At 40.1% G+C, this 12,293-nt stretch overlaps 4 protein-coding genes across 4 annotated transcripts in view; 2 read left to right on the top strand and 2 right to left on the bottom strand.

Annotated features, from left to right (window-relative positions):
* The window catches only part of egfem1 (EGF-like and EMI domain containing 1), a 57,193-nt gene extending 55,620 nt beyond the window's left edge, over positions 1-1,573 (bottom strand). The window contains exons 1-2 of the mRNA XM_074680250.1: positions 1,361-1,573; positions 247-381 (exon numbers count right to left, since the gene is read on the bottom strand). Coding sequence (XP_074536351.1) covers positions 247-381; positions 1,361-1,437 — 212 coding nt within the window. The 5' untranslated portion in view covers positions 1,438-1,573. The remainder of the gene's footprint in view (positions 1-246; positions 382-1,360) is intronic.
* A 981-nt stretch (positions 1,574-2,554) lies between these two features.
* On the top strand, positions 2,555-6,976 carry mffa (mitochondrial fission factor a). Its single transcript, XM_074680311.1, has 8 exons — positions 2,555-2,767; positions 3,442-3,659; positions 3,962-4,131; positions 4,246-4,334; positions 5,324-5,488; positions 5,965-6,021; positions 6,248-6,332; positions 6,426-6,976. Exons 2-8 carry the CDS (start codon positions 3,446-3,448, stop codon positions 6,555-6,557), a joined length of 912 nt encoding a protein of 303 aa, XP_074536412.1. The 5' UTR covers positions 2,555-2,767; positions 3,442-3,445; the 3' UTR covers positions 6,558-6,976.
* A 90-nt stretch (positions 6,977-7,066) lies between these two features.
* dnaaf1 (dynein axonemal assembly factor 1) lies at positions 7,067-9,427 on the bottom strand. The gene is made up of 2 exons (XM_074680309.1): positions 8,425-9,427; positions 7,067-8,329 (listed from the first exon to the last, which is right to left on the bottom strand). Exons 1-2 carry the CDS (start codon positions 9,368-9,370, stop codon positions 7,440-7,442), a joined length of 1,836 nt encoding a protein of 611 aa, XP_074536410.1. The 5' UTR covers positions 9,371-9,427; the 3' UTR covers positions 7,067-7,439.
* A 95-nt stretch (positions 9,428-9,522) lies between these two features.
* mrpl44 (mitochondrial ribosomal protein L44) lies at positions 9,523-11,553 on the top strand. Its single transcript, XM_074679853.1, has 4 exons — positions 9,523-9,756; positions 10,209-10,677; positions 10,799-10,977; positions 11,095-11,553. The coding sequence occupies exons 1-4, from the start codon at positions 9,581-9,583 to the stop codon at positions 11,264-11,266; spliced, it is 996 nt and encodes a 331-aa protein (XP_074535954.1). The 5' UTR covers positions 9,523-9,580; the 3' UTR covers positions 11,267-11,553.
* The last annotated feature ends 740 nt before the right edge of the window (positions 11,554-12,293 follow it).

The following is a 12,293-nucleotide window of genomic DNA, read 5'->3' as shown; positions in this document are numbered from 1 at the left end:
TATGATAGTGAATAATATACAATCAAATGAAGATTGTATGGCCTGTAAAGAACCTTAACTGACAGTATACTAACAATCTGTCCTTTTTTCAAACGTTGGTGCTTAGGCTGTCTTTGTGTGAGGCCATGTTGTTAAAAACTCCCTTTCCAGACTCAGTTGTACTAGTTTAGCTTAAAACACATACAATAATAATTGAATTTAGTCCTTAATTAGTGTGTATTGCCAAACGTTTTTTTTTGCTCTTACCTTCTCTCATAGCCCATACACCAACTGTGGCTGCTGCAGCCCTGCTTCCATACTTTAACCATTCGGGTAAAAGCCTGGACACATGGCTGACGGTTCCCCAACATGGACATCTCCTGCTCAGCACAAACATTTGGCCTTTGCATGGCAAACAGACAAATTAGTCAAAAAATAAACAGAAGCAAATTTATAATGTTGTTTTAGGCTTCGGCAATCAATATAGGTCTTAAGACAATCGTGTAATGAAGAAACACTTTTCTTTTTTTTCCCCATTCAATACATTGTTTGATTTCTGTGTGGAGAATCTGATGTGCTTCTATTGGTGGTCTTACTCTTGCAGAGCATGTGTGCTACATATGTTCCAATTTACATGAACTTACAAGTTTCACACATGTTCATGGTCATCACACACCCTGTCAAACCAATGCAGTGCTCTAGATGCAATATGTCTGATTAAGGTCCAGGGAAAGACACCCCCTTTGGCATGCAATAAACAACCTGTGATTTATCAAAGAACAAGTTGTTTTCCCATTAAGTTTGCATGGTCTTCTACATGCATGTGCATTTATGTAAACATGTTTGCTTAAAGGAACAGACTTTTATGCTGTACAGAAACCCACGATGCAATTGCAGGTATCCTTAATTAGAGGCACACTGCAAAATAAACCATCTGGCTTCAATACAGAGCAGAAGAAGTTAATTAGAGGAAGTATCCGGTGATGAAAACGATTCATTCGCTCATGTCCACAGTCTATTTAAATTCGGAAACCTCTGACAAAGTACAAAAGCCCCAAAACAAATAACATTCCACTGAAAGCTATTATGCAGAAGCAATGTATGACAGTGCCATAAAACCCCCATCCATTCTCACTTGGAGTCTGAAAGGGCGACTCCTAGTGGGAATTTAACAGAGTGAATTTATACAAATTTGCAGACAAAAAAAACGTGCAACTATTTTCTTAACTTGTGCTGTGTTGATACCGGTCTTTAAAAAAAAACTTAAGGCAAAATGCTTCTGTCTTGTCAGAAACGTATTCTTCTATTTTATGGCATTATTTACTAACTACCAACATAATCCATAAACAGAAAACGAACTGGATTTAAACACGTTACTTACATGCCAAGCTGCAGCTGCAAAGATGATACGATGTGCAAAGTGCTGAAGAATATCGCACAAAAAATACCAGGCAACATATTTCAGCCAGTTACTGACACTGAGGGCAGGAATTCATTCGGCGCTGCTTCTGTGTCCATCAGATAAAGAGCATCTTGATTTCTATCGAAGTCCAACTCAAGACATGACTTCAACTCTTGCTGTCCTTGCATTGATATTTCCAGAGATTTGACGTTAGTTACCGTGCACTTGTAACGCAGAGCGAGGACTTGTCTTTCATCAATCGCAGTCGAGTGATTCTGGGTAAACGCACCACCCACAGTCACTGAGGGGCCACCTCTCGAAGCCAAGGCGTCTGGGACCTGTGCATAAACTTTCACGATATGATCAGCCACCATTCTGTTTTAACTTAAAAAGATAAATATAAATTAGATATTTGTTTTGATATAATATAATATAATATAATATAATATAATATAATATAATATAATATAATATAATATAATATAATATAATATAATATAATATAATATAATATAGAGAATAGAATAGAATAGAATAGAATAGAATAGAGTGTGTAAAATCTCGCCGAAATGGACGTATCTGCCCCTGTTGATGGTGTGATTGTCAGTGGATAAGGAATAATCCCAGGGAGCAAAATGCACATGCAGCGTACTTTATATCTAAAAATACTACACCCGAGGGAGTTATACTTTTTTTTTTTTTCTAGTTATATGCACGCTACCGAATACCTTAAGAAACTGAAGTCGATTAATTATCAAGGCATCATATTGTGGTTTACTCCATATTGAATTTAAAACTAATATTTACCAAACCCATAATGCACTTCGGGGAATCCAATCAGGAAGGGGCATGTCAGCAGCAAAAGAAAGTATAAATATAATCAATTGCATAAAGAAGTAGGGAAGACTTTGCAAAATGAAAGTGTTATCAAGGCTTAATGAATCAGTGCAACAAATTATTGTACGGAAATCGAATATCTTTTTGTCAAAATGCTAAAGTAAGGATAAAACAGCTTGTGCCCATCGCCATGATAAATTTAGCCTAGAATGGATGAGATCGGAGTTGTGTAACCATCCGTTGATCGATAACGGAAAAAACCCTGAAAGTTCAAGCTTTTAAACCTTCATTTCGGGCTTTAATTTCGGCGCTCGGTTTCAGTGACCTCACATCCTTTGATTTTTCACGTCACTTCCTCTTGGTACAGCCAGGAAGAGAGGAGTGTCCCCTCTCAAATCAACACAAGAAGGAGATGCCTGACAGCTACATCACCAATACCTACACATTTTGATGATATCCGAAGAATAACAGGGGTCTTTTGTACTCTACAAGATTTGAAAATCACATTCTCTGTCGGATAAGAAGCTATATTTAGCTGCAAATCAAACGGTAAGAACCTCAAAGTGTCGCGCTAACGTTAGCTAGAAACGGCGCTAATGCGTTGTTTAGCTCTATATCAACCAAACTAACCTTGATGCTTCAAGGTCCTCCGTAACTAGATAAAGTAGATTAATGGATTACTGGTTACTGTAAAAAACTGGTGATTGTTATTGAAGAATAAGCGGTCATATAGCTGCTGTAACTCAATTCGCCTCACTGATTTGTCGTCACTGCACCACTGTTGATATAGTTTTTGTCAATAAAACCATAATCTTTAATGCGCCAAGTAGCAGCCCAAGCAGTTAATCTCTGGCACAGTTGTGTAGTTAACATTCATTTTGTTTTGTATCCTTTTAATAAACTCAGGTAAAAGTACAACATTCTTTTGTGTCCCCCTGCAGCGTCAGGAGGCACAAAGTTATCATATGATAGTGTCACGGGGATCTTTCATCTTGTACTTCTGCTTTCAGCTCTCTGGATGATTACTTTCCGAGACGATCCATAGATGGATTATTTTGGGTTAGAGGTATTTGGTTGTGGTGGTATGCAGGGTATGCAGTGTAACATGTTTAACTGGACTGAAACTGAAAATGAAATCAGAACTCACTGATATCTCATGTTGTCATGCTCATGCCCTTAGTGACCTTTTTGTGGCTGACAATTAGCTTTGTGCTCCTGAACAGCCAAATGAACGGAGCAGCATTCCCCTCCCCCACAGCAGAGATGGCGGAGATGAACCGAATCCAGTATGAGCTAGAGTACACCGAAGGGATCAGCCAAAGGATGCGCATCCCTGAAATGCTCAAAGTTGCCCCTCAAGCGCATGAGGATCCTGACTTTGGATCTCAGGATGTCCCACACAGTGTTATCATGCAAGTACCTGAGAGAATTGTGGTTGCAGGTAAGTATTCTGTTTATGTACTCAAGTAGTGTTAATCCATCATAAGTGTCGCTAGGCTGATTTTGCCATCAAGTAACTGTGTAATGACCATTGACAGATACTTGATGGGCTGCTATCAGTAGCTCTGGACTTTGTCCAGCCACTTTCTGATTAACATTTGTGTCCTGTAATTTACTTGTAGACAAAATTTATTGAGCCTTACAATGTATGTACAAGTTAAGCCATTAAAAACTGGTCATTCAAACATACACACACAATTTAAATTTATACTTTTTACTCTTACTCTTTCTATACTTTTTTAGGAGATAATAGCGACTCCCAGTTTGCCAGACCTCGAGACCTGGACCTCATCCAGGCAACCCCTTTAGAAACCCTGTCATTGAAGACTCCACCCAGAGTCCTCACCCTTAGTGACAGACCCCTGGATTTCATGGAGGAGGAGCAGCGTGCATCTCAAGACAGTGAGGAGGGGGTAAGTGTTAGAATTTTATCAATTATTAATCAAGGACACTGACTCACATCAGACCCGGCCATTGACAACCAACAAACTATACCCAAAGTAACTCAATCCTTGATATTTTTGTAGTTGCGGCCGCAAGGAAGATTACGACGGGAGCGCTCAGCCAGTGAGAATATGGCTCGTCACAACAGTCAACTGATGCGCAATGATTCAGCGTAAGTGTTGGCTTTGATGTGCCACTTTAAGCTTGTGTCCTGTATGCATGGGCTTGCATGCTGCAAGAGTCTTTTGTTTTTGTATTTTCTTTCATATCTTGGTCTTTGTGGAGCTGCTCATGGTTTGTTCTCTGTGGCGTTGTTTGGCTGCTAACAGGACATGTTACTGCTTTAAGTGTTACTACAGATGTCTTTTAAACTAAAACGTATCCATTAATTTTCATCATTTTTTAATTTGATGCACCCACTGTTTGATATAATCACCGTTCTTCAATAATATAAGGGCTTTTGGAAATTAATTATTATAACCTTTAAACTCACACTCCTCATTCACTAACCCTGATGGACTAAAAACAAAACAGCATTCATGGAAAATTGCAATACAAGCAAAAAAAAATAAAAATATGCAAAGTATATTATTCTGAGAATAATTAGATATATTTGCTCTACTAGTTATAATGTTAAGCTGCTAAGTTTGCTTAGTTGCTTTACATTAATTGCTTTACATGATCAGCATATGCTGTTATCACATTTTTATATATCAGGGGTAATAAAATACTCCCTTGTCCTGAACGTTGCTTAGTATAACTGCATGTGATGTCCTGCCAATATTGTTGAGGTCAGCACCTTAGTTTGAACATGGTTGATCTTGTTCACAAATCCTGAGTAATCTAATCTAGATTCGAATTATTTGCTCGTCAGTGCTTTTACTTCACGCCTCTTTTTGTTTTTTTGTTTGTTTGTTGTGTTTCGTGTTAGTACAGCATTGGTTGTGGCTGGCAGGTTACATCTTTTACTTTCATTACAACTTCAGTTTTTCTTGTGTCCACATAGTTTCAACTCAAAGCAAAATTAGCAAAGTTAAGGACAGTTCCTTTTCCTTATATCTCTCCCTCTCCCTCATCCGTCTTTCTTTCCTCTTTTTCTTCCTTTTTTTTACCTTTCTTCCCTTCCTGAATTGGCTGCTCTTAATGGTGGGCACTGAGCAGTGCGACTCCACCCTCCCCAGCCTCTGGCCACCCTTGCCCCCCTCTCACTGTGACTGAAGAAGAACACAACCTGTACAGCGCTAGTGGTGTTCTATCTTTCCTCCAGTCCACTACACGTCGAGCCTACCAGCAGGTGTTGGAGGTCTTGGATGAGAACCCTCGCAGGTGACCTTCCAATTGCCAAGCCGGTGTTTTGCTGTAAAAATGGAACTTAAGTGCAAACGTTCTTGGTCAGAGGTGCCAAAGGCCTTCAGAGCTCAGTCTTTTTTTCCTCTCTTAAAAAGTGAATGGTCTTTATAATGTTTGGAGTTTCTCATTTGAGGTGTTTGCATGGTATGCTCAAGCAGTACTCTTAACAATTTTAACATCAAATGGCAATGGAAATACAGCACTTCTAAATACAAATGCACAGTTTTGCTGTTTGCCCAATATACCTCTCTGATTTGTGACAGGGCACTCCTGTTGTTTATGTCCATCACTTTGAAACCAGTATTTGACTGTGATGTCAGTGACAAGTTAGCCTGCTGGTTTCCAGAACAACAAAGAAGATTGCACAAACGTGTGCATGTATGCAACACTGTACCATGTGTGTTTCTCTATTTTTCTTATTTCCCCAACCCTGTCTTTCCCAACCTCTGTAGCAAACCATCACTGCGAGGGGGGTCAGCTTCAAGCTCCAACCCCCTGCATGAGTCCAGGTAACCTCACCTGGCTATCTTCATTCTGATCCTTTATCTTCTTCCTTTTCCTTACCCCTTTCTTATTTCCTTCCTTCCATTCTCACTTTAGACCAAGATTTTATGTCATGCTTGGGAAATAATGTCATGAAGCCATTTTTTTTTCAGTTTGTGTGACATCCTTTGATAGAATACCTCTGCGGAGAAGATTTTCTTTTATTCTCATAATAACACTAATCTCTTCCAGGGTTACATTGACAGCATATGAGGCTTCGCTGGATGGAGGGCCTGATGACATGACCATGGTTGATGCTACAACACTTCGACGTCAGGTAAGATTTATGATCAGTGCTCCATCTAAAGCTTCTGCTCTGAGAGCAAATCATAGAATCCCCAACAAACCTAACATTTCTTGCTCTGTGCAGCTCATCAAGCTTAACCGAAGACTTCAGCATCTGGAGGAAGAGAACAAGGAACGAGCGAAGCGCGAGATGATCCTGTATTCTGTCACTGTAGCTTTCTGGCTCGTCAACACCTGGGTGTGGTTGCGGCGCTGAAGCTAGTGCGTATTCTGCCATTACTATGACAGGAGAACATACTATTCCCTTGTTTTATGTGTCAAATGTTAGCTTTGCAGTGCACTCAGTCCCTGTGTGAGGAAGACCTTTACACACATGCACTAGTCTGTTGCACACAGGGCTGATATTTTGATTTTGTTTATTTAAAACATGTACAGTTTTATTTTTTTACACTTATTTCATCCTGTCTTATATTTTCATGTTTTGGTTTTATTAGAAATCTTCTTGCTCAATGCTAAGCATGACTTGTTGTAAATATTTGATCAGTTCACTCCAGATTCATCAGAGTTAGCAGTAAAGAAGAATGAAGCTGCAGGGATGTAGAATGTTGAATATTTATTATGGAGAGTGAAATGAGACTTAAACTGGGACATGTTATATTTAGTAAAGTTATACATACTAAAAAGTGTCCTGTTTTTATTTTATTTTTTTATCTTAAATGAAATCCCACAATCTACTCATGTTTCATATTTTTTCTAAACCACCCAAAATTAAAACTTAGAAGATTTGATGAAAACTCAATACAGACACAAATATCTTTGCCATTTTAAATAAATCCGAAAGTTATTGACCCTAAAGGTAAACAAAGTAAATTGTTTTATTTTGGACACTGTCACATTGACAAGCCCTTAAACAAAAAGCCTTGCAATTCTAAAATAAATGAGAAAAACTCTTAACATTTTGAAAAAAAAAATCATTCTAGTCATCACAGCTTCTCCCTGACGAAGCATTTTGTAGTCCCACACCACGACTACGAAATGCTTAGATATGCAAATATCTAATTCGCATCAGCATTAAATGCATTTAATTTGACCTCATTGCTTTAATTTGTGAGAAAAAAAACACTTCAGTTTGAAATTATCAGTCCAGCTCTTCAATCAGATTGTGTGGTGGATTGGTGGTTGAAGGTTTTGCAGCTGGTTCAGATATCAGGGGCGTAAAGGCATACTCATTCTCTGGACACACAGGTGATGAAGAAGATACCACTACTGATCTGTCACTTGTTAAAAATGAGTGTTCATTTTCACCAAATGTACAGATGTTCTCGCTCTGATCGTCATCATCACCTCCCGTTAAGACTTCTATTAGTGGTTTAATTGCCTGCTGTGAAGAAAATACCTCTGCAAAATCTTCTGTGTTAACATCTTCCAGATCAGGCAGGTCATCAATGTGTAGTGAGTGATAGAATGGAAGGTGAATGGTTTCAAGCTGCTCTGGGTCTTCCAACTTTGTAACCAGAGGTCCAGGAACATGAAGTGGTGCAACTTCATCTGGTTCAGGAGTAACTACCTTTACCAGGGATGGTTGCTTGTTTTCAAACTGCGTCATCATGTTTGCTCCCTCTCTTGCCTCTTCATTTCTCATAAAGAGGATTCCATGTAACTGTCTTTGTTGTTGATTGTTATCATTTTCCTGTTTTCTGTCAGGAATTCTCTCCTGATCTTCTGCCACACATTCTGGATTCACTTTATCCCCACTTTCACCCATAGACTGCACCACAGATTTCTTATCGTGAGCACCCTTGTCAGACTTCTCCTTCTGAAATACTTGGTGTGATTGTTCAGTATCTATGACTTCATTACTTGGCTTATTGTCAAAGGACTCCTTTCCTGGTTGACTCTGCAAGAACTCTTCATGGGCATCCAGGCTGTCCTGCACAAAAGCTTTAATCTTCTCTTCTTTTGAAGTCCAAATCTGGGTTTCTTCTCCTTCAAAGGTAGTCTCCAAAGTGGTTGAAGCGTCAGTTGCCCCTAAATTGAAACAATATGTTTATAGTGTTTTGAATTACAAATTTACTTTTTCATTGTATTTACACTCATGGGGTATGGATGTTAAAAAAATTTACCTTCCTCCCGGAGCTCTCTGAGGCGCTGTCTCTCCTGTGCATCCTTTCGAATCTTTGCCATGCTGTCCAAACTGTCCTGAATTTTTCTTCTCTCCCGTGTTTCCCACCGCTCCCTCTCTTCACGCTCAGCATGGACCCCCCCAGCTGCCCATGCCTCTGCACATGCCCTGTCTTTGGGAAACACTGGACGATCATCAAGGAAGGTCAACTGCCTAAGCCGGACTATCATGGTCTTCCTGTAGTTTTGGATATTTTTAACCACCTCATTTCCCACGAGGTTAAGCACCCTCAGGTCTGGCATTGCTTCAAGTATGGGAATGATCTCAGGGTCATGTAACAAATTATGAGACAAGTCCAGCACACTAACAGCTGGACATTGGCTTAGATGCTCTATATCCCCCACAGTCTCCAGCTTGTTATGGGCAATCTGCAGAGTACTCAGTTCAGGAAGGCAGGAGAGGTTCTCAATGACATGTATGTAGTTGTTAGAGACATTCAGGGTGCAGAGCTTTTTTAAGGGTTCAAGGTTTTCCAGCTTGTATATGAGATTCTGCTGCAGGAACAAGCAGCGCAGTTCACTCTGAGCATCCAGGCCCTCAATACGACCAAGACCATTGCTTTCCAGCCAGAGACATCTTAATCCTGTGTACTCTTCCAAATTCTCAATCGTGGAGAAACCCTTGAAATGCAGATACAGAGTGTCATTCAGGTAAGGTGTACAATAAAGTTTGTGCTGTTTACAGTGGTCTTTGAGAAAGGCTTTGGTCATCCGTGGTCCTGAGTTTTTTTGCAGATTTTTGCCATTTTGGTTGATTTCTTCAGTTGCATCCTTATGTGTGGTGTCACCCTTCTCGGCGGTAAGAGTTATTTGTACATCTTTACTTTCCGCCTGGGTTGTCTTCATCTCCTGATCTCCTATCTGGTCCTTGGCTTCAGCAATCGACATCGCAAAATAAAACAGTCCTGTTTTCACTAAACACTATAATACTTTAAAAAACGGCGATCCCAGTTCTCACCTAGATGTCTGTCGGTCAGCGCAAACGTTTGCTTTAATCACCATAGCAACAAATAAACGGCTCTCTTTGGCCGACCGGATGTTGTTTGTTGTTCCCTGCCGGACAGTTTCGACTGTTGCACTCCATCCTCAGTGAGCAACATGGCGTCTGGGTACATATTAAATCGTGGAGCGCTAACATTAGGGATTCACAGTCAGCGTGTTTGCAGAAACATATCGTTAACGCAGGTAAGAGAGAAGAAGAGATGGATGAAAGCGTACGAATACCTCATGGCAAAGAAGAAGAAGCTTGAGGGACCTCCAGCACCGACTCCACGGTAATGCTAATGTCAGTTAGCTTAACACGGGAATTGACTGGAGAGCGTTTCAAGGCCATTTATTATTTCAGTACATATATCAGTACATGTCATTTTTGTTTACCTAGCCGAAGCTTTACACTCAGTGTTAAAAGTTGGAAGGTGGCATTATTCACATTGTTCGTGCGAACCAAAGCAGTTGTTACTTTTGAAGTTATCGCAATTAGCGTTCAATCTTGGCTCCTTATTGACATGAAAAAATGTACGTCTCACTGTGTTTCCACATGGTGTGTTCTTCCTATTATGTAGCTGGGATATTTGTATTCTTCCTAAGTTTTGAAATATTTTCTTGTGTCCGTAATACTGAGTCAGTGCTCTTGGTTAATATGAACCCGCTAGTAGTTAACAGTTGATAAGCATTTAAAGAGGAATTCAGGACTGCAGAACTTATTCTATGTTTGCCCTTTTTGCAGATGGCAACAACCGAACTGGGATTATCATGCTGAGGCTCAAGCATTCAACAACCGCCTTCATGAGAACTTCTCTCTTGAGCTCTTAAAAACAGCTTTTATCAATCCCTGTTACCTGCAGGCAGAGCAAGAGAGGAGGAGGCGCTTAGGTGTGGACCCTGAAACCACTGCTCTTGTCCTGAAAGACAACACTCAGCTGAGTGAAAATGGAGCAAATTTTACCAAAACATTCTTGACTGACTGGTGCAGAGCCAGCTTCCCCAGCCTACCAAATGAGGGAGTGGACAGCATTGTAGGGTACCTCACCAGTCCCACGGTCATTGCACATATTGCGAGGAATCTTGGTATTGAGGACCTGACGATGAGTGGGGAGTGCCCTGTGCCTGATAATGTGCTTCATTCTACATTTATGGCAGTGATTGGAGCCCTGCAGGAGAGCAGTGATGCAGAGCGAACAGGAGTTTTTGTCAGGGTGAGAGGCCTAGGGGAGTGCATTGTTATTAATTTTATTTAAATCTATTCATTGTGGGGTTTGTTGTAGTTGTTTTCTGCAGAAGTGTAAAAGTTTTCTTTTCCTTCTTCCCTCACCACAGGATTTCTTGGTCTCTCAGCTGATAGGGAAGGACCTGTTTGATTTGTGGACAGTTGTTAACCCAATGGGCCTACTGGTGGAGGAGCTTGCAAAAAGGAACATTCCTCCACCGGAGCCTCGCCTCATTCGGTCTGCTGGAGCCAGCACTGTCCTACCATTGCACTTTGTTGGCCTGTACAGGTTTGTGAATCCTGTCTGGATTATGAGTGAGATGCGAATGACCTACAAGGGATTTTGTGTTTAAATCAAACCTGCTTGTTTTACTTAATATTGTGTGTGCATGTTCATCTGTTTCAGTGACAAGAAGCTTCTGGCTCAGGGTCCAGGAGAGACACTCATAGCAGCTGAGGAAGAAGCAGCTCGTGTGGCTCTCCGAAAACTCTACGGCTACACTGAGAACCGCCGACCCTGTGACTTCTCTCCACCCAAGCAACATCAGAAGCCCTTAATTCAATCAGTTAGCAATTAATAAAGTAACAAGACTTTCCTCGTGTGAAATGATTCCCTCTGGTGGGTGTTTAAATGCCACCTCTCCCTCGGGAAAGACAACAAATTGAAGCTTTCTTTGCCACATAAAAAAAATACATGAGGTAACGCAATAAGATATTTAAGAGTAAAATTTACCAGTCTTATCGCTCTTTGGCTCTCACCTGAAGTTCCTGTGGTTAGTGGCATACATTGGAGTGGACTGACTTTCTTTGTAAATGCTTCATTTGCTTAGTCCAACCCAGCATTCTGTAATGTTTCGGTGTATATTAAAAACTGAACTTATTAACTTTGTCTCGTTCTTGTTCTTAAATGATGGGTGTTTTATTCAATGCATTAATCTACTGTAAGTTCCTGTAGGGAACGTTGATCATACACAAACCTTTTTCTCCGAAGGTGTGTGTATATATATATATATATATATATATATATATATATATATATATATATATATATATATATATATATATATATATATATATATATATATATATATATATATATATATATATATATATATATAGCATGTTGGTGTGGTGGCTGTGAATGTTTCCTCGCAGCTTGAAGTGTTGCAGTGGCGGAATGAATCCGCACAGGGTCGCTGATGTACTGGAGTTAACATGCTGTGAACTGTCACTATGGGCACAAAGAGCTCTTGAGTAGGCAAGATAGTTTGTCTCTCGTTTAATGTTGGTCACTAGCGTTATAGAGGGTATTCAACTATTATTTACAGTACTTTTCGCCTGACAGCTAAAGCTGTCCTTTGAATAGTCACCGGAAATGTTCTCATACGTTTGTGACACGGCGTATTTCGCCTTGCTTTTACAGTTTTGAATCGAAATGTTTAAAACGATGAAGAACCACTGTCGGTGCTAAAGGTATGCTTGTCTTGTAAAAGACCTATTTTTTAATTTAAAAAACTGTAAGGAATATGTAAAAGATATATGACCCAAAAACATGCTGTGTGGTCGGCGTAACGGGATTAAACGAAAGCGGAAGTAGACAGCAGG

This window comes from Halichoeres trimaculatus, unplaced genomic scaffold, assembly GCF_033239565.1.
Source record: "Halichoeres trimaculatus isolate MK-OKI-2021-1 unplaced genomic scaffold, fHalTri1.1 fHalTri1_scaffold_9, whole genome shotgun sequence".
Taxonomy (NCBI): domain Eukaryota; kingdom Metazoa; phylum Chordata; class Actinopteri; order Labriformes; family Labridae; genus Halichoeres; species Halichoeres trimaculatus.
Note: the sequence above shows the minus strand (reverse complement) of the source record. Positions and strands in the feature narration are given on the sequence as shown.